The sequence below is a fragment of the Cololabis saira genome, chromosome 16, assembly GCF_033807715.1.
Source record: "Cololabis saira isolate AMF1-May2022 chromosome 16, fColSai1.1, whole genome shotgun sequence".
Lineage (NCBI taxonomy): Eukaryota > Metazoa > Chordata > Actinopteri > Beloniformes > Belonidae > Cololabis > Cololabis saira.
This window is the reverse complement of record NC_084602.1, coordinates 9,470,687-9,493,328: the sequence shown is the minus strand read 5'-3', so window position 1 is coordinate 9,493,328 and position 22,642 is coordinate 9,470,687. Positions and strand designations below refer to the sequence as shown.

Here is a 22,642-nt window from a genome sequence, read left to right as displayed (position 1 = left end):
CTGAACTTTAGACTTAATTTAACCAATTAACTTTAGAAGTCTAAAGTGAGATATAACATTCAGTTAGGAATTAGACAAAGTCTGCACCATATGAAGGGGTTAAAATTAAATGCTGTTTTTAATCAGGTCACAAAAGTTTATAAGCTACAGTATCTCCAAAGCTATTAAGGCTTGCGGCAATTTAACCAAGCAGAGGTCCTCGTTACCTCACTAGGAGATGAACTGGCATATGTTTCAGTTACAGCGACAGGTGCATTTACACGGACTGCACAGAGGTTGTTCGCATGCACTAAAGATTAAAAACATTATTTGCCTAATATAGCAAGCCAAAAACAGCCTTACACGCTACTACACAGGTGTCCTTTGATTTCAGTAATGTGGACAATGTAAGACAGATTTTTTTCAAGACAGCCTGAAACAAAAGTGAGATGAAAGCACGTTATCATTAAAGGAGGCAGCTTCTTCCACACTCCCCTTAACTTTCTCATTGTTTAGAATCCTCACAGGGTTGAAAGCTGAAAAGAGCCAGATGTTAAACCACCTGGCAGTAATCACATCAGTATCGTCAGATCCGTAGAGCTTATGAGTGACACGAATCAGATACAAAATTCTGGACTTCCAACAAAGTCAGTACATTTTTTTTTTTTTTTTTTTTTTTACGAAAAGGTTAATTTATTTACATTAAGGTGAATAACCACTGAAAATGTTAAAAAGACAGAGTATTGACGCCAATTGCAGCAACTAAAACAGCTTGGCTATATTTGGCTTTGAGAGTTTGTTTGGCCTCAGGTTTTAGTCCATCTGTACTGAAAGTTATAGGTGCAATGAAAACCTTAGTGACTTTGTTGTGGAAATGGAGGGAAGCTCATCAGTAATTTACTGTTGAGATAAACCAAGCCAGGTTATACCAAACCAAAAACAAAAAAACAAACTCAAAATCAACGAACTAAGTAAAGTTTTCCATCAATCCTGTTTCTCGCTGCCTAACAGGGCAACTGTGTCATAACTGGAGTGATGCGCTGTCTTTTCTTTGTCCCAGTTAAAAGTCTGGCAGCTGCATTCTAAATTAACTCTAATCAGGAAAGTTTGGACTGAGTTAGGCCCATAACAAAGAGTCAGAGCAGAGCAACTAAAGAGATAAAAGCACGTATAACTGTTTCCAGGTCCATCTGAGATTAAAATCATTTTCAATGTGGCTACATTTCTAAGTTGGCAAGAAGGCCCTTCAGAGAACAATCCTGAAAAACAGAGTGTTTCCTCAACTGAACTTACCGGTACTGAGGTTCAGATCCGTGTCTGATTGAAAATGTACGTATGGCTCATCATGAAAATCAGACGATGACCACCGGGGATAGATGAATAATCTTATAATCAGCAAGAATGGACAAAGATTCTTTTAACAAAACTGAAAGGTTTAGTATTCTCATCACCCAAATAATTAAACTGCAAAAAATAAACATGTTTCAACAAATGAAATTACATACTTATCAGTTTGTAAAATAGTATACAATGTTTCTAAAAACAGATGTGTAGACTTCAGATCATATCTGAATTACTCAATTAATTACTATTAGTTTATTATGTAAATAAATATAAAATGCAGCTATGTTATGTAATGTTCTTGCTAAATCCTGGTAATTATCATATGTCTGTCAAATTGTCATAAATACTGGTTTCTTGTGTAACAAAGTAGTAAATAAGAGAAAAGAAAAGAATAAACAAGGAAAGAAAAAAGTAGAAGGTGGGATCTGCAAAGAGTTTTCCTGTAAGTTGCCTTGTTTAATTTTGATGCACCAATAGCTAAATGTCGATAGTAACAAGAGTTTCTTAATTAAACAGGAAACACACACATGGACAAATTTGTTGTTAATGTGAACGGTAACCAAAGATCCCAGAAGCAATTCCAAAGGGATCCAGGTGAATTCCTGGGTGAAGGAACATCAGTGTCCGATCACACCGTCTCACTCTGGCACCAAAGTGGACACATGAGAAGGTCTCCACTGTTGAATAACAAACTTCAAAAAGCCAGACTACAGATTGTCAAAATGCATATTAACAAGCCACAAAGCTTTCGAGAGAAAGCTCTTTGGAAAGATGAGAGAAAAAAGAAAGGGGCTTTTGGGAAAGTGACATCAGCTCTATGTTCACAGATGCAAAAATGAGGCATTAAGGAAACAAAACAAAAAACAATGCTGTACCCAATGTGACACATGGAAAAGACTTGGTTAGGCTGAGTTTGTCACAGCGTGACTGTGCACTACATCTTTTTAGTCAAACACAATATTAAATACATGACAAATGTTAGATAGGAAATAAAAATGAAAATATATCAAATGTTACGACTATAATGCAAAAAAAATGACCACATTGTCATGATTTTTCAAATGCATTACAAGTGATTAGTAATGCATCATTTCAGATTAATGTTTTATTTTAAAATTAACAAATGGATGGTCCAAGCAAGGAGACATTTTAAGGATCTCATCTTTCAAAGAAACATGTTAGTAGTGTCAGAGTTCCCTGGGGTTCCTATGGAGGGAAAGCCAAATCCTGCTGTCAGTGTCTAACTTGCATTATGTAATAACTCACAATTCAAAAACTATCTTTTTCTTTTGCAACCGCATCCAGGTTCTTGCAAAAGAGAAGTTTCATGATGCTGTGTCAGCAAACTCAGCAAAGAAGTGTGTATTTCCTGCCATCTGTTTAGACTTTGCTTTTATCATATTTTGTTATATTAGTAACAGGAATTAAGGTTTTTTAAATGTACATTTTCACAACCACCTGAAATTTACAAATGTATAATTCGCAATTTGAATGTTTATCTACTGAAAACTGTTGTTTTTAATCCAGCAATAAAAAAAAACAACTCAACTCCCTCTGAACTCTCATGCCATACTTCAGTTTCACACTTTTTATGCCTGACATTTAAATTCATCTTTAAGAGCATATCAAGCTATAATACGTCCACCATTTAAAAGCCACATAATTGTTTATCTGCATGGAAGAATTGGCTGGCCTTTTAAGATTTCACTCTTAAACTACATTAGTGAAGCGCAAACTGGTAATTACTTGGCGATGTCATTTGGGCAACTTGCTTTCTGCCTAAATGCTATGTTGAAGTGCTGCACAGATACACCATCATTCAGCAAAAAAGTTCTCCAAAAACTTGATTAAAAAACATACTTTAATTCAGCTGAAAATGTAACTGAAGATCAGCTGAAAGCGATACATGTAAATGAATGATAATGTATAAAAGAAGTATCTGAATAGCTATGACAGTCCAGTGACAATGCAGTGAGTCATTTCATGTAATAAAAAGTCACCCAGGCTACGAACCTGAAGCTTAAACAAAATGAATTTGGCAGTTAAAGCACATGAATACTTAAGCCAGTGGCTCCCAAAGTGTGTGTGGGGGGTGGTATATGAATGAATGAAAAAAATAAAATAATGCTTGGACACCGCTAGGATAATCAGGGGCGCAGCTTGAAACAAACATACCATTAGGGGGGACTCAACGTCTGAGCAACTTAAAATCACAACAGAGCCTGTAACAATGGGAAGACTTTGCAATGACAGTGATCAGTCTGTCAAAATGAAGAGAAGATTTCCATCTGACAGTGAGAAACGAAAGAAAAAAAACAGGAGGAGCAAAGAAAAAGTGATAAGTACTGCAGATAATACCGTACATAAGCTAATGTAGCTCAGAGCAGCTCAGTCTGTCCTGCTAATGTTCAGTGTCACAGTAACATTTTCTTAGAAACCAAATAGTCTAGGAACAAGTCCACAAAAAAGGCTTTAGTTTCCGAGATACCCCGACCCGAAGTAGAACCAACCACAACAATGATTTTTATTATCTTTAGGGTCTCCTATTAGTGAAATTGGATGTTGTGGTTTTTGATTTTGGGGGGAAATCTTTTTTAGAACTACTCCAAACCCTGTAAAGGGGCCAGTATGATGGCTAAATGTTTTCAGTTACATGAATCATCAAGTTTTAAGTTAATCTCAATGTACTGCTATTGCAATGAACAGACTTATCCAGCGTAATATGGATAATGTGGAGTCATATGTGCACCTTGGATATTTTATATGCAACTGGTTGCAAAGTTCATTTTTCCTGGTTCTTTTTTTCCCCACTCTACATCCTTGAGAAACTTTGCACTATACAGCATACGCAACACCATAACTGTGCAAAAATCATGTCATTTCATTTAGCTCATGATATCAATATAGACATATGTGAATGTTTCAGTGTGTACATCAAAGTGTTTGGACATCATGTTTTGCACATCTCTAGTAATGAAAAATATAGACAAAGATGTCAAATGAAATGAACAATTAATATTTGCAAGGACAAAGAAGGTTTTTACAGGTACTTAATGTATTTAGGGAACAGGAGTTTCAGCAGAAAAAGGCAGGATTTTTTATGTACTAACAGAGATTGAACAAAAACCTGAGATGAGACATGGCTGAGGTAAAGTACCAGCACACACTGAGCATTATGAGAGTAACCTGCAATTATTTTATAGCTTTTAAGATTCCTGAGCTCTTAGTCAGTGTTTACCGTTCAAGGGCAAGGCAAGGCCACAAATTACAACCACTTGCTTTGGAACCAAATGCTCAGCAGTCACGCACAGGCCCGAGCTTCCCTTCAAAGTTTCAGACATCACTGAAAACTGAAACAAAACCTGAGGAAAGGCAGTTGTTGGATAATTTTTGCTCTTTTTATGTCATCCTTTGAAGATCACAATTTGCATCCTTATACTTTTTAATTTGCATAACTTAAGACAAAAAAAAAAACAGATGTTAAATCACATCTGCTGTGACCGTCGATGATACTGAAGCCATATTTTGTTGATTAATCTGTGCCTTTTAGTAGTTGATCCTTACAGATGTGTGTATTTTATTGTTGCGTCCACACAGTTGTTTTCCAGGTCAATGCGGAGGATTGTGAAAGACGCACCATCTGACGCAGCGGGCTATCTTCAGCCACGACTTCTCCAAAAGTCCAACTGCCATGCAGAGAGGGACAGAAAACCACAACAACTGCAGCCTTATGGGAGGTTGAGGAAAGAGCTGTAATTATGTGGCAACTGCAGAGCAAAGCTGCTGCAAGCAGATGAAGCTTCGAGCTCATCTCTTGGTAATCTGAGGTAGAAACCAAACCTTCACAAAAAGGAACAAGATGAAGTGAGAAAATGGACAAACATAAACGTAAGCACCGGTGGTGTTCTGGCATTCCCATGTGGTGATTCAGTGGTGCAGGTTGTCACATAAGTAGCTTTGTGTCACTCTACAGTAGCTTAATCTAGACTTCTGACGAGGGGGTGTTGAACACTTCTTTAAAGAAATAGTCCAATGCACAGATTGATGAGCGCAAGAAACATAACATGTGAAAAAACCAAGGGATTTTTCTGTATCTCCCACCCTCAATTTTTTGAAATATATTTCGAGGTTACAAAGTCACCTTACAACTTTTTGACATTTGTTGTGGCAACTTTAGGTTAATAAAGATAACATCTCAAACATCATGGGCACATCATGTGACAGAGACGTAAAAAGATGCAATACTTGTTGGGTTCCTTATCAAGTACATCTTTTCACAACTGATGCAGATATCTAACCAACCAACCATAGAACAGCAGCTCAATGCATTGATGCCATGTAGACGTGGTCAGAGACCTGCTGCAGTTCAAACCGACTCAGAAATGGAGATTTAGTTGACTTGTTGTTGCCACGGCTGTTGGTGCCACGTAGTATTGGTTTTTAAGAAAATGGTTTGTAAAGCTATTTTTGAAGCTTATAAGTGTGATTGAGTATCTGTTAATGTTTCTTTGCTTTTCTATTGTTTCTTTGCCTTTTGTTGTTTCTTTGCTTTTCTGTTGTTTCTTTGCTTTTCTATTCCCTTTTTGGTTTTCTGGAGGTCGGTAGCCACAAAAAGAAAGTTGGTAATATAGGATAGGCTTTTATAAGCAGTTTGCTTCAGCCTATGCCTTTTTCAGTCATTGTTCAACACATTTTTGGTTTTGTATGAAATGTTAATGCTGTGCACAATGTTTTTTTTTGTGTTGTGTTTTGTGTTGTCATGACATCACTGTATTAAGATGACCAGAGTTCTATCCAGTAGCCCATTGTTGGAATGTGCTGGAAAGCTATAGCTAAAGCATTAAATGTCATGGTGAATAATTGAAAGCCTGATTTGCTTTTTTTAATTTAGTCATTGTGATTATTGTTCCCCTTGTGGAAAGCATTCCACACCTCCACTCTGCCTCTTACAAAACTGACTCAGGGATGATTCAGAGGAAACGGCCCATTGACTCTATAGTGCAGCAGATAACAGCATATTTCACAAGAACTGCTCAAACTCTTTAAAAAAAGTCTTCAGGGTCAAAAAAATGCTGCCCACACAAAAAGAAATTCAAGATGGCCACCATTTTTTTTCAATGGCTGCCAGGTTTAATGCCTAAACACAAAATTGTTGCATTTTCTTCTTTTAGATTGCAATTTTTTGCTCTACAGCCATGTTTAATTTAGTTTTCCTGAAAACAATCATGGTGCCTGCTGGAACTTGGCTAGTTATCCCCTGGCCAGTTGTGAAGTCTGGTCATCAAGAGAAATATAACATTCAGTTATCAGAATAACCATGGAAACTAGGTAGGAGCACTGGGTGAAAAAAATGGGAAAAAAAAAAAAAAGAATTGAGTTATTAAATTGCTTCTCTTAATTCTCTTAGTCCTGGCTGTCTTAAGAGCAGTAGGACCAACGCCCATCTAAAGAGAGTCATTTATAATTACAAGTATAAGCAGATTTAAAATGGATGTAGCTGATTTCATTTGAGAAAAATGTACCCAACATCTCAAAATTGAGCAAGAGAGTTCTTGTTCTTCAGTGTTTCATCATGTGAAAACAGGGTTTCCGGGGATCTAGAATTTAAGTTCTGATAGCAATTTTTGTTGTGAAGTGAACTACCAATTTCTAAAATTAAGGAAGGGAATTCTCACTAGCCAAAATTATAGCAACAGGATCAATCAAAAAATGTTTTGAAAATTGTCACCTTCTCTGAGCCTCCCTCCATGTTTCACAGTAGTTACATTGTTCATGACTTTGAATGTTTCCTTTTTCTTTAAACAAAGAGCTTATGTGATTTGCCAAAAAGCTCCTGTTTTTTTTGTATCATCTGTCCAAAGGACAGTCTCCTTGAAGCTTTATGGCTTGACAAATTCCAGATTCACTTTTTCTTCGATCATCTTCAATCAAGTCCACTGTGGCTCAAACAGCAATGGATGGCGTGATCTGACACTGATGTACCTTGACCTTGCAGTTCATTTTTAATCTCTTTGGAAGCTGTTCTGGGCTTCTTTGGTTACCATTTGTATTATCTGTCATTTCAAATGTGTCATCAATTTTCCTCTTACTGCCACGTTCAGGGAAGCTGGCTAGAGTCTCATGGAAACTAGATTTTTGAGTGAGATTTTCAACTGTAGTGACAGGATCATCAAGCTGCTTGAAGATGCTCTCAGTCTTTACCTTTAACTTTGATTCAATTCAGCTAGCAGTGAAAGCCAGGGCTCCACTGAAAAAACGAGCAGAATTTTACAGGAATCAATAAAAAACATACAAGGTCAAAGTCAATTTCAGTGATTTTTTTAAATTAAAAACCAATGTCTGAATTTAAAAGAGCATGAGGCAAGAATAAGAAATGAGACTCATTAGCGCCACGATGACCGTCGGGGGTACTGCAGCCAACAGCGAGGCCGGCACGGGAGAACGCGCATGCAGCGTCATGTGACGTCACATCCGCAGGACAGCGCGGGAAATTCGGGCCCAGAATTGCAGCACATTTTGCAGCACACAGCCTGTTCAAGGCAACTGAGAGATACGCTAGAGGGCTCATTCTTTTTGGTTTGGAACGCTTCATCAGACATTATAACTAGAAAACTTAAAATGTATACGCATTTTTTTTTCATAAATCCTGCCTCATGCTCCTATAATTAGTCAAGTTTCAGTAAATTATTAGTTTCATGTTTCAAGTTACTTCAGTGACCATTGTGGAAGGACACCGACAAATTTGTCCACATGCGTTTATTCCCTACTCTTCTATATTGAGAGGTGGTTCAGGCGTCTGATGAAGATGTCCAACTAGGAGGAGGTCCTGAGGCAGAAGCAGGATGTGCTGGAGAAATCCTATCTGTCAGCTGACTACGGCATGCCTCGGCTCCGCTGGACCCCTGCATGAGGGGGCGGAGGGCAACGCTGTGTTTTTACCCTCTCTCTACTGAGGTGGAAGACGGTGCCATTGTTAAACATAGCTCTGAGGAGCAGAGGGTTCATTGCTAAAAAAGGAATCACAAGGAGAGCATTTCCATGCCCTTCTGCTGATTTGTAGCACTCTCAACCATATTCAGATTAGAGCAGGAAAAATCATTCAATACGAGGTCAAGACTAATATGATACAAATCCATTGAGATTTACTGTAACATAGTAAACACTGGCCAATGAACTGATTTTATCCTTGATGATTGTGGATGCAACATTTGCTCAAAGCTGAATTTAGAGTTGATATTTAGATAAAATGATTAAAATAGGGACAGTAAATGAAAAGGAGACACAGAAATAATCAAGCCAGTGACGCTGGCAGAGCAAATGAGAAGACAGCACGAGCGCCTACGGCTCTGCTTCACCCTGCCTCTCCCCTGTCAACTGCTGCCTGTGGAGCTTTGAAGGTTAGTGCAAGTGCGTGTGGTGGGGGGATGGGATACGAGGATGGAGGACCAAAAATAATTAGAGTACAAATAATGAGATGCATGTACTCTTGTTGAAGCATGCACAGCTAGTCCAGACAAAATCGGGATGGAGGGTTGCCCAGGGCTCCGCACTACGATGCCTCAGGTCCGTTTTGGAAGAGGCAAAGTGGAGGTGTGGAATGCTTTGCATTAGGGAGGCTAGACACATAATAATGACCAAATTAAACAGAAGCATCTACTAAATGTGGGCCAGCGCGACAAAATGTAATCTGAAAGGAGCGAAATGCTTATAAAAAAAACATATAAAACAACTCTGATAGAATACTAACAGTAAATACAATATTGTACAGTATAATTTAAGACTACAGTGCAGATAACTTGCTCTAAGGCTTTCAAGCTTTGCTCACGTAATCACACTTCCATAACAACCGTATCAAGTTAAGGTAAAACTTGTTGATGTCATAAAAGTTACTCATAATCGTCTGTTTTAAAGCGTTGCAGTTCATGTTGTAAATTTGCTCCAGAACCTGTTTCAGTCAATTTAGCGCCTGTAGCTACCCCAGAAGTCAGAAGGCATAAATCAACTAAAGTAGTTACTGTAACAATTATTCCTTAAATACAACTAGACGTTAACACAGAGCTACAGTGAAGACTGTCCATGAAATGACTGACACAACGAGGCTGGATGCTGGAAGTGTTTATCCAATCAGAAATAAAAATAATATAATATATATATATATATATATATATATATATATATGCCTGAGGGTTTTTACCAACATGGTATTAACCATTAATATATATGCAGACAAAAAAAAAAGAAATGTTCAGCACTGCAATAACCCACCCAGAACAAACGTGTTACTATCCTGCTGCCATTAATAAGTAAATGTCTTATGATCCAATCCCAACACTCCAGTAAGAGTTCAGTGATGTGAAACTAGGAAATTATGGTGGGATAACAAACTTTGTCAGACTAGTTTTCTGCCAAAATAGTTACTGCAGCAGCAGCAGTAATTAATGCATTAAACCACTGTTTTTGGGAGTAAAATATCTACACACATTAGGTCAGATATGAAACATTGAAAATTAACACAGACATAAATCATTTTCAAAAGAGAAATAGCAGCTTAACCAGTAAAGGTTTTTGCACCAATAAGATGCTCTGTGAAAAGGGCTGCAGACTGAACTGAGGATGCTGAGCGGCACGTTGGTGTGTGATTACATACAGCACGCCGGCTTTGCCGAATCATCTAACTGATAAGAGTATTGCTGGCAAGAGCGGTGTGTTTTGACATGCAGGGTCACCTCTGCACATAGAGGTTGCCTTCCCTTTGTTTTACTGCCATTACTACCTCCTGAGGCGGAACAGAGGCGCAATAAAAATGCCCCTCGCATCCAAAAAATGAGGTGGAGCACTGGCAAAAAAAAACCCCTCCTACTTTGAAAGTCCTTTTTGCAAGAGGCTAATTCTACACAACTCAGTTAAAAGGGAAACGGCTAACAGCTTACTGGAGGACCAAACCTTTTGTCAATGCTCCTTACACTCTCTCCCACACAAAGACACACACACACATACACACACTTTAGAGCTGCTGCCATGGGTCAGTGCCTGTGGTAGAAACAAATCTTGAGAAAAGTAAGAGAAGCAAAGCAGGGCCCAGTCACCAATTTGGTGTGCCAACGTGCTGATAATAAACATCTACAGACAGCAGCTTCATATATAGTGTAAGTTGGCAAGAACCTCGGATGATGGGAAGCACAACATCCTTTTAAGAAAATGCCATGGCTTTCTTATTTGTACTGAAACTAAAACCCATGTAATACAAATTAGGCAGTGTGTATAAATAAGCCATGCCCCTCGATCTGCATATGCACTGTGCAAGAGGTGAAACACCAGAGCTAAATGACAGGGTAGAAGTAAAAGCGAACTTAAATGGGTGACAAGCAGGAGGTCAAGGTACAATAAGAGAATGAGAAACTAAAACGGTGCCCAAGAGGACTGCATGGCCTTTAAAGTAGAAGAAAACTGCCAACATTCATCTTTGTGCATCTCATTTCCCTTCATCTCCATTCTCAACGTCCAATTCTGACAGACATCCCCCCACCCGCCCCCTCCCTTATTTTTTTTTAAATAATGAAACAAATAAACTAGCATTCCTGCCTCCTCCCTGCAGCTGGATAGTCTATGCAGGAAGGTAAACATGTCCACTGTCGTGAGCTCAGACCATGCGGATGTTTTGCTCCAGGTAACAGTCGTCCTCCACAGCTCTGTGCCCACCAGCAACATCTCAGCGTTCACTAGCATTGCACACTAGACTATGTCTGAACAGATTTCCGCTTCAATGCCAAACCTTCCGTCCTCAAGCAAGGACATCCGTGGATTTGATTGGAAGGTTGATTCAAATCAGGGTCAGCAGTTAGACCTCTACCTACAGCACCTAGCTGATGGCTGATATTTAGTTTGAAAGGCATCACCTCCTGACTTTTTGAGTTGTGACTTTTTTGTAAACACCTTTCATTAAATAGGTTGGAACTCATCTTGAAGGCTTTAGTGGGCGTTCAGCCAAAAACAGCCCCACAGTAACTTGTGAGGGCAAGTTTGCTCTGATAGTGATAAGCCCATTAACTACAGTTTTTACCCAGAAAACTCCATCGTATCCACAGCTTTAAATTACACTATGAGCCACAACACTGAAATAATCACCAGTGCAACAGATAAAAGCAGTACGCATGTTACAGAACGGTTCAGAAATATTCCGTCCATATTTCATTGACTAACACAAAGAATTGTGCTGTAGCCAAAACTGACTGTGGTTAAAGTTTTTATTTTGCTTTTCCTTTGTTTTTAGCTTTACGCCATGAATCAAATCTGCTGAATTTAGTGGAACATTTATAAGCACTTGAAGGTTTTATGCATCCACTGTGAAGAGAGCTCAGACAAAAGGGCAAGCATTGTTTATTTGCAATGAAAAGAACAACAAAGGTTTTAGGTAGGTATGCTGTAAAAACTACAAAGGAGGTTTTTGGACACAGAGCATAGGATGCACATCCAATTTGGACTCCATAACTGTGTGATTTACTGAAAGAGTTACTGAAAAGACTATATCTCATGCAGACTTTTGTCTGCTGGACTGCACATGTCACTTTTGCTGACAAAAGTTCCCATGCCTTTTGTATCTAATTACAATGTCACTTTCTAGTCCCAATTTGCCTGGAATTAACTTGTGTGATTTGCCCCTTTTAGTGTAGTTATAGCGAAAAACAAAATGTTGTCATAAGGAAGCCTTAGAACTACTTAGTCCAAATGAGGTAATGTATTTAATCTCAGCACACATTCAAAGAAATCTTGCTCAATCAGCTGAGGCAGAATTAGGCTTGATTGGTGTGATGACACTTACCAACTAATGGCGCTTTTCTACTAGTACCTACTCAGCCCGGTTCGGCTCGCCTCGCCTCGGTTTTGGTGCCTTTCCACTGGAGGTCGAGGCGTGCCGAGTAGATACTTTTCTGTATCTATTCTGCCGAGGTTCTAAGCTGCTGAGTCGGACTGTATCTGACATCATCACACTACAGGCCACTGATTGGTCGGGGGGTTGGAGTCAGACGTCTGAGTCAGGATGTGAGAATCAGTTGAAGAGCGACTCTTCTTGTTCCTTCTATTTGACCAGCAATGGCAGCGCAAAAGTCTGTTTCATGATCCAACTCTGAGGGTCAGATGTTCATAAACCTGGTGGCTGAGGAGAGAATTAAAAAGGGATCTAGACGGGGCAATAAGGAATGAAAACATCTACCAGGAGCTTGGACAGTCCATAGCGGCTCGCGGCTCACGGCTACCAACGGACACTCAGTACAGTTACATGCACTTCTAAATTGACTTTTTGGCCATAATCGAGCTAAGGACACTGGTTTCCGAGAAATCCGTGTATAGATCCACGGGAAGAGAATCCAATTATTGAGTGACGTGAGTTTGACTCCGCAACGCTAGGGGGCGCTATACACCCTTTGGAGTTGGAATTCTTCTGGTTAGTTAGAACAATTAGTAAACGACACAGCAGATTTGAACCAGACGTGGAAGGAGAACAACAAAACACAGAGATATTGACGCCAACAATGCAGCTGCTCTGTACATTTCGTACATACTAAACCTGATAGTGTTGCACGCAAAGTCTTCCTCTTCTTCGCCTACTACTGCGTTGTTGTCATGCCTTGACTGTTATCCACGCTTCCGTGATCTCGTCACTCCCAGAAGGGGGAGTTTCCAGGCCAGTTAATTACCGTACTCGGCTAACCGTGGTTTGCATATACATGCCGGAATAGCTTGATTCAGTACCGCATTATCCGGCACTTATAGTATGATTTCAAGAACTCCAGTTCGGTTCGACTACAGCCCAACTAAGTGTATACATGGCTTTTAAAATTTCGATATCAGTCGGACTAAGGCAATAATTCGACTGTCTCTTACTGTGTGACAATATATCCGTGCCTCTCCTGTTTTCCATTCTGTCTATCCTGTCTCCCCATTCCTGATCTACCTGGCCTTCGGTAGGCGGGTCCCCCTTATGAGCCAAGTCATGCTCATTGTTTCTTCCCACTTAAAAGTTTTTTCTGGAAACCGCTTAAAGATAACTTGTATTGTAATAGATGCTACGTTCATCTGCAAGTCAGAAGCGACCGTAGGAATAAATGAATTAAGTTCCAGCTGCTCTGTAACAAAATGTATTAACGCTGCAAGCATTGTTGATCAGACCCTCGCACCCATGGCCTCTGCCCCCAAGTGCCACCACCTTCCTACACTACTCTGTAAAATAACATCCATCTTTATTGCATTAAGTAGGTTCTGTACCAACACCATGACAACCATGCCCTTCAATGTACTTTCTGATATTTCCGTGGGAAATCATCAACTTATAAAGAACCTCCTCGCAATATCTGACATTCCACTAATCCTTCTAAGGGGCAAATAATAACCAACCATAATCTACTTTATCCTTTCACCATATGGTGGTGCAATGAATATGAGAAATAATGACCATATTGATCCGTTCAAATTGGGACTAATAGTAAGTGGAAGGGAAACCGATCCTGGATACTAATATATTGCCTTCACTAACTGTTTTTTTTTCTCATTTTCTTGGGGCCATTTTACCTTGTAAAAAGGCTTTCTTCTTTTTTTTTCTTTTTTCAGGCATTTTGTTTTGGGGGGGATTTTTTTCAGGGCTTTGCAGGGGGTGTTGTTTTTGTTTGGCTTTTGTTTGGCTCATGCATTTGGCCTGTATTGCAATATGTGCTGCCACTGGCATGCAAATACGGTAATAACAATAGGAAACCAAGAGGCTCTTCGCACCCTTGGTGCTCAGCCCCTGATAATAATAATAATAATAATAATAATAATAATAATAATAATAATAATAATAATAATAATAATAATAATAATAATAATAATAATAATAATAATAATAATAATAATAATAATAATAATAAACATGGCAAAAACAATATTGCACTGTTGGTGCTTGGGCCCTAAATATCTTGTAGGCGATATGTGCAATGCATGAATACAATTTATTTGACATTGCACACTCACTTACAAGAGCAATTGCTTGACAACTGTCAAAATGAAAATTCAGGTCATTGACTTTGGTGCGCAGTCCAGTCCAGCCTATATACTGCACAGTCCTGCTCCACTGTAATGCGTAGGTGGACAGGTGTGGGCTGATGATGTTCATTTCTTTCCACTCTATGAGTCAGTACTCTTCCTCAGTCTTCATACACTCCGTTTGTGTATGCCCTCGTCGCCAAATAAAGCACAACGCTGCGAGTACATGCATGTGAAACGGAGAAAAACCCTGAGATAAGGGTAAAAAGGATGTGTATCCACATCCAAGTTTAGTTTTTATGGAAAAAAAATGATTGTGAAATATTTTAAAAGGTTACTTGACAACGCTATGTCACTGGTTGTACAAGCACCACCACACACTGGTTAAAGGTCAGTCAGCGTATGCCTCGTTTCTGCAAGTGACAGCAAGCATGTCTGGGGATTTAAAAAAAAAAAAAAGTCACCAATAGTACTTCCTTCAGGGTGCAGTCTACGAGATTTTTTTGCTCAGGAGTAAGGGTAAAAGTAAATGAAATAAAATCCCAACATGATTTTAAACGTGGCTGTGAAATATGACTATCTATTTAGAGTCTACAAAGACGGATGAGTCTAAGTGCTGCAGGTCTGACAGATAAGGGACAAATGCTGATGATGGCTGCCGTTTCCCATAAGCTCACCATCAGTTCCCTTCACAACAGAGTAGTGGGCTGGCCAGAAAAGGCCAGACAACCTGGGCCTCTAGGAAACAGCCGTGAAGATAGTGGGTGAGAGAAAAAAGCGGGAAAAAGATAAGAGAATAAGAGCATTTATCTTTCTATATATCTATCTATGTATTTATTGTGAGAGTGTGTGCATGTTTCTGTCAGCCGGTTAACTGCCTTGAGACACAATGTGGGGCACAGGAGATGGACAATGACGGCTTGCTTACAGCCCCCCCAAGAGCAGAGTCTGTGCACATGCACATGCACAAACAAGTGCAGTAAAGTCAATAAATCTTACCATTATCACCGCAAATGTTCAAAATGCAAACAAGTTAACCCTCGCAACCATACCAGTAATAACTGAGGAAAGCTCATGATAATGACTGATATATGATATGTGACCGTGACGTTGGTGCTGAACTACCTTAAGGAGATAGACTGGGATGTTGCTGAAATCCACAGGAAGTTTGAGAAGGAAGCGTGCTGAGAACTCCCCTGTCTGCAGAAACAGAAAGCAAAGTTAAAGAACTGATATCAGAAATAAAACTAAATTAGATCATTGTAAAATTCACTAGTGTCTAGTCAAGTGTAATATGAGAAAACATGGCACCTTTGAATACGAGTTATGGACACATTTATACCAAGCTTCGACACCCAGCTCTATTCTACAATGAACATATATTAGTATGTGCAATTTTATTTTTTGAAATAAATCCTGCAAGAACTAGGATTTTTTTTAAACCACCTTTACTTAACCACGCTGGAAATCCTTTTCATCACAGTTATTTGCTGCTTTCATGCCCCAAGCACTTAAATGTATATCAGTGGGGAGTTCAAAGATATAATACAGCTATTTATCTCAGATTTATTTATGTTTTTCCTCAATTATAGGTCTTGGGTATTTTTTCCATCTTATTTGGCAGTGTAAATGTGCAAAACATTGATTGAATTAAAGAAAAGACGCAGAAACATGGCACCCAACCAAGATGCCCTGACAGAACTACCTATACCTATATATATATATATATATATATATATATATATATATATACTATATAACCTATACCTTAACTGTCTGGCTGTGGGACATCATTCAGTAAACCATCCAAAGGACATGATAAAACAAGAAACCATTTGGCCATTTCACCTCTTTATTATTGATGTACATGATTGCAATACACAATTGCTTACTGTGTGAGCAGTAGACTGTGATTAGGTTCTTACCCAGCTGTTCTGTCCAGCGTAAACCTCCAGGTTGCTGCCGTAGTTTGGTTCCTCCAGCAGGCTGTCGTACTCAAACAGCAGCCTGGAGCTCTCACTCAGACGCTGACACTGGTAGCGGTGGTACTGGTGCAGCAGCTCCTTCACCAGCAGGAGTAAGCACTCGGGGTTCCCAGCATCCCAGCGGTCCATGTGCTGATGGAGTCAACAGGGAGGGGAAGAGTTAGGAAGGACAGTCAAGTACAGGCACATTTACACAGGATTGGCTAGCTTTTTAATTCTTCTTCCGAATATCTGCATTGACTGACTATTTGCCAAACCATTTATGGGTTAGTCTTGTTTTTTCTTTTTTAATATTTTGGTGTCAAATTTAATTCAGAAACATCAATGTTTTGGTTAGCATCCATTCACAGTGCAGAATGACAGCATTTAATCTTTGCAAGTAATCAGAATTATCTTTATTGACCAAGTTTGAACATTGTCCAACAGGGAATTTGACACTGGTTGTTTCGCTCGCTGTACCCAGATTTAAAAATAGCAAACAGTAAAGTAAATAAACAAATGTAGTAAATAAACAAATGTAGGCACTTATTAACATATATACAATTAGAGAACTGAAAGGTGCAGCAGTATGAGATAGAAAAATGAGGGCTCTAAATAAAATAACATATGTACAATTTTTTATTATTTTTGTGAAAGGTGCAGCATTTTTTTTTTACTCCACAGCAAACAAGTAAATAAGGGAAGTACTATTGTACAAAAGGGAAGATATGCGACCTCCCTGAACCCTGAACGGACATAGCTCCATTTGTCTTTCGCCATCTTTGGACTCTCAAATCACAAGCGATCTCCTCCCAGCTATTAATCAATAGCTGCTTGTCAGATAAACTACTAAAAAAAGGAAAACAAATTACCTTTGCCAGAAAGAAAGAGAGCAGCAAACATAAACCAACTGAGATAAGATTTTCATAATCTAAAATGTAATGCAATGAAAGAGACTAACAAACACCAGAGGAAATTCAAATGATGAGGGCCTGCTTTTTCAACGTGAACCCATTTATTTCCAGCATGCAAGTCATAAAACATGGACTGAAAAAATTTGTTAGATGTCATCTAAAGGTCAAATCAATTTGAACAACCCCATCAAAAACACACAACACTGGGATATGTACTGGAAAGTAATTAAGCAGTATAAAAGGCAGAGAAAACTTTTATTAGTGGCTTCTGGGAAGAACATACTAATGGAAAACATGTTTGTCTCTGGAAAGAAAAGAAAAAAAAAAAACCTTAAATGTTTGATCCTACGAATCCGTGAGATCAGAAGGAAAGGGTTGTATTAAAGGATGTCCTGTAACCAGTTTAAACCGGTATGGAAAAGTACTGAGTCTATCCTCGTCAATCTGCTACTTTTTCTGACCTCTGCTGCCACAATGATTGATAGCTGTTCCTGATACGAGCTACATGAAGCTTGTGGGTTGCACCTCACAGCCCAACAACTTATTTATGATTTTGTTATGGTGGTAAACTTTAGGATGCTGATGAACTCTTTTTTAATTATGTCCATGCCAGTGGCAGCACACATTGCAATGCAGGTAAAAGGCCATTTTGCATTAGCCAAACACAAAACACGCAGGGGGTGCATTGCAAGACACCGCCCTGGGACAAAAAAGCCAGAAAAAAAACCAAACTATTTTACAAGGCAAAATGGCGTGCAGGAGATGCATGGCATGACATCGCTCTGGTAAGGAAGGGAAGAAAAGCAAAAAAAAAGCAGTTTGTAAAGGCGATATATTAGTATCCCTAGTATCTTTTTAGGGTCCCCTTTCTTCCGCCTATTATAATTCCACACTTTTTTCGGCCTTTAATGCGATGGCTATTCATTTTTCTCTGTCAAAAGTGCTACTGTGGCGTCGCTAGACGGCAAAAAGCAGAAAATTGCCTTTTTGCTTGGCCACACTTTATCGTACAGACATCGTTCAAACGTTCAAAGACTTTGGATGCTTTGGACTACAACATATTGAAGCCTCATTATGCTAAATATTACAGTTTTGGAGTACTTGAGGAAGAGCATACCAGGTTACACAGCGTGGTGATGCAAATCCTGTTCATTCATATGGGGAGCATAGGAATGAATGCAGTACAACCAGAACCACCTCAAACCCACACAGAACTGCCCTGAACACAACCAGAACCACGCCAAACACAAGCAACAACAAGCAAGCTGTTCATTGAGCAGCAGCAAGAGGCAACAAATCTGCAGTTGGACATGCACATAGTTTTTATAACAATATCAAAGTCAACTTTTAGGGCTTATTTATGCAAATTTAGAGATCAGTGCATTGTGACTTATTTATGCATGCAAACTTCCTCCCTTTTCACAAATCCCTGTTTTAGTGATCACAAACAGTTCCTGACCCCTTTGACTGAGAGCAGAGACCAACATTTATTATAAAACTTCAAAATTATCTTTTCCTCAACAATTTTAAGGTGTTTTTTCTCAACGCCTTGAGATCCCCCCATATCAGCTGGACGAAGGCTATTGCCCCCGAAACATGTATGTATATGTATGTATGTCTTTCTGGCCTTATCACAAAAAATGAATGGCTGAGCTTGAGACTTTATGTTTTGAGTGGTTATAATGTAGAAAATCCTATGTGAATCAAAAACAAAAAACGTTGCTTGATGAGTTTACTGCGCTGTCTGGGTTATGAAATAACTGTGTACTCATCAAAAGAGATTTAAACAAAACAATGAAACAATTTTCTTGTTTGGGAGCTTTGAGCCAGTTGCTTTTGAAAAGTAACTCCATTTTCATATAGTTGTAGCTTTTTGCATATCATCTTGGGAGAGGTGTAATTTGCAAAAGGGGATTTCACATTTAATGCGAAGATGATGAGGGGAAAAGGAACAACCTGTCTTAATTTTGATTCAAATGCAGCCCTGATGCAATCTTTATGGTAAGAGGGATTCCTTTCTCTAACTCATTCTGAAAATCAAATACAGCTGGCAGACCCAAATTGTGAGTAGGCAAGCGATAAATAATGAAATCTAATGACATAAGTGTGGTGTCTAAGTAAATCCGCAACTTCATTGTCTTGCCGTGGCATTCAAGCCAATGAAATGTAGCAAATGAAAACAAAGACATTTTAATGTGCGCCAAATGAGTGGGAGAACAAACGAATGCTGGAATTAAGCAAAAATACCCATTGCATTCAGGTGACAAAGGCAGGATGTTTTTGACTTTCATTAGCTTCTCTCCAAGACTGTCTGTCTTGTCTGTCTGGCAGCGAGGATCAGCCTCACGGAGAAAGATCCCACTGTTTCACAATGGAGTGGAGCGGCGACGAGGGCCAGTGGCACAGGCGGGCTAAACTGAGACAATGACCTCATCGTTCTGATCCTCCTGTGGTTACCAGCAATGCCGGTATTCCCGAAATGAGGGGGAGATGCAAACAAAGATGGGTATTGTCCAAAAGTGGCAGTCAGAGCCCTGAGGCAGGAGCGAGCTGAAACTGAAGGGAGACTAAGTATGGGCTGAGTCAGGATTGTGACAGAGAATGTTAGACAAACTCCAGTCAGGAGGACGAGGACGGGAAAGGAAGTGATCAGAGGTGGGAGAGAGAGAGAGAGGGAAGACATAACACTGAAGAGTTCAGACAAGTAGGCCAAGGCCACATGGAAACTGGACTAAGGATCTCCATCGTTGATGTCTAGATAACCTCTACACGGGAAAAAGGTGATTATAAATATGCTTTTCAGATTGTTTACATTTACAGCTGTCATAAACACTCTGAAAGATGTGTTTGTGCTAATACACGTCTTGTTTACAAAAGGAAGAACAAGACAGCAATGTGAGGACAGCAATGTGGCATAAGCACTGCTTCAGTAATTACAGTTGAAACATCCTGGGTTAGTTGTTAGTTCTTAAACTCAGCTGCTCCTGTAAATCTAATTAAGTGGCCAATAAGAGAGGTTTATCTTGTGTTGTACAGCTCCCAAGTAAAGGAAAAGGATTTTGGAGATGTCCTGTGTGTCCCAGATAATGAATTCCAAATTGTTGCTTTATTCCAAGAAGAAAAGCTCCAAACCATATATTTAATTTAGACTATCAATTATTTTGTACCCTGCTTGTGCTGACGTCAGATACAGCCCGACTCAGGCCGCTTAGACTGGCAGAGTAGTTACAGAAAAGTATCTACTCGGCACGGTTAGACCCCTAGTGGAAAAGCACCAAAACCAAGTCGAGGCGAGGCGAGCCGGGCTGAGTAAATACTAGTGGGAAAGCCCCATAACTGCTCCTCCCAGTGTCCTAAATGTGAAAAAGAGGAAACTGTCTTACTCATTGTCTGTGGTCTTGTAGAAAAATACAGCAATATTGGCAGATTGTAAAACTGTTACTGTTGAATGTGATCCACTACACATGCTACTAGGGATATCTAATGGTTATCACTGATGAGAAACTTTTCAGAATGTTAAAATTCTGCACCAGAAAGTGTATTCTTTTGAACTGGACAACTGACAGAGCTCCATCTAAATCAGGCTGGCACAAAGTTGCATTGGGATATGTTTCATTGGACTATCTGACGTGTATGTTGCGTCACGAGGAAAATATATTTAGCAGAATACGGGAACCTCTCATGTCATTCATCGGTTTGGGCATATATCCAATTCTTGCAGGAAGCTTTATGTTACAGACACCAGTAAGGCATTTCTTGCTCAGACATCTATTGTTTTTGCTACTGTTTTTATTTTTTGTTTTTGTGTCATTCCTGAATCTCCTGCTTGATTTTTCTGTTTGTGAGCTGAGTTATTTTGTTCTATTTTGTTTTATTTTGATTGTGTGTCCCTTTTTTTCTTATCTATTTGTTAAAAATCAATAAAACACATTGTAAAAAAAGGATTTGGGGGTTGAAGAATTTTTTTCATGGTTAACTGATTAAGTGCAATGTTGTTTCATATAATTTTTAAAGTTAGGTTTAGCAAGAACTGAGAATTGTCAAATGAGCTGGCATAATCACAGAAAGTGTTCTGGAAACCAAATTATAAGGGAAATTGTATATGTCACAATGGTCCAAATTTTGAATTTGGTGGTAATTAGACCAAAGGATTTTCTTTTTGCTTAACTTAATTTCATGGTCTTTGTTTTTCTTATGACTTAAAAAAAAAAATCCTACAATTTTAAATAAGGTTAAGTAGTTTGTAGTCAAATGGTGGCAATAGGAAGGTCTTGTCAGGTTGTGGCTGAGTTGGACCCAGACGCAGGAGAGCATGGTGGCAGGAGCTCCAAAAAAGTGATTTATTTTCCTTAAAAAAACAAAAAACAAAGCAATGCTGAGCAGGACTACAATAACACAAACTTAAAACTTGACCAGAAATCCAATAAACTGACATGACACATGGAGGTAGAAACAGTACAGACCAGCCGGGAACAAGGGATAGACAAGACGAGATCTACACAGAAGGCTTGATGAGATACAGGTGCACGCAATCTGGGCAGATGGGAACAAGGGAAGTCAATATATAACTGAAACACAAGGACATGGGATTTCAAAATAAAACAGGAACCTAACTACCAAAACTGTGGAAAAAATGAGGGATCAGGGGCCACTGAATTTCTTTAAAATTTGCTTTAAAAATGTATTGTATCTTCTATATTAAAAGACTGTATTCTAACCTTTGAAATGCACTTAAAAAGTTAAAGTCATATCAAACTCAATTTCACTTTTTTATTGAAATTGAGATCAATCTCAAAAGTGAAATTGAGAATGATCTGACAGTCACAAAATTAATTACAGATTTGTCAATTTTAATCAATTGTAAGGACAGAAATTATTAAAATCACTCCGTGATACGTGCAATGGGACCCATGGTTGCTTGTACAAAATATGTTTTTTGTAAACATGCTTCTATTCACATTTGCAAACATTATTCGTAATAATCTATTCTACTGTCCTCATTTTTGCCCTGGAAAGAAAATCAAAATACCAGCAAATTAAGTAACAATTACTACTTGAGGAGCATAAAGGAGTGAAATGTCTCCATTGATGGTCTGATGCACTGAGCATCTATCACTGCTCTAAATTGTATAAAGTATTAGAATGGATACAAATTCACTGGTATGGCCTACAACGGGACATTGCACTCATTTCTCTCCTGTTACATTGAATACAACTGGAGAGAAATTAGTGATTTTGAGTTAACAAGATAGTCTTTGAATAGTGAAGGAAACATTGGTAGAGGGAGAAAGAATGTGAAGCAGTGAGCCAAAAAAAGCGATGTTCATGTGTTGCATTGTGTGTGTATGGCTAGGTGCAGATATGTGAGTATGCACAGACTCTTCTCTGAATTGATTTTACACGCTCTGCTGAAGGCTGTGTGTG

General features: G+C 38.9%; 1 protein-coding gene across 1 annotated transcript in view; it reads right to left on the bottom strand.

Moving 5' to 3' along the window:
• babam2 (BRISC and BRCA1 A complex member 2) overlaps positions 1–22,642 on the bottom strand; it is a 112,628-nt gene that overhangs the window by 54,493 nt on the left and 35,493 nt on the right. Inside the window, exons 5-6 of the mRNA XM_061743132.1 lie at positions 16,266–16,457; positions 15,466–15,540 (exon numbers count right to left, since the gene is read on the bottom strand). Of these exons, the coding sequence (XP_061599116.1) occupies positions 15,466–15,540; positions 16,266–16,457 (267 nt within the window). The remainder of the gene's footprint in view (positions 1–15,465; positions 15,541–16,265; positions 16,458–22,642) is intronic.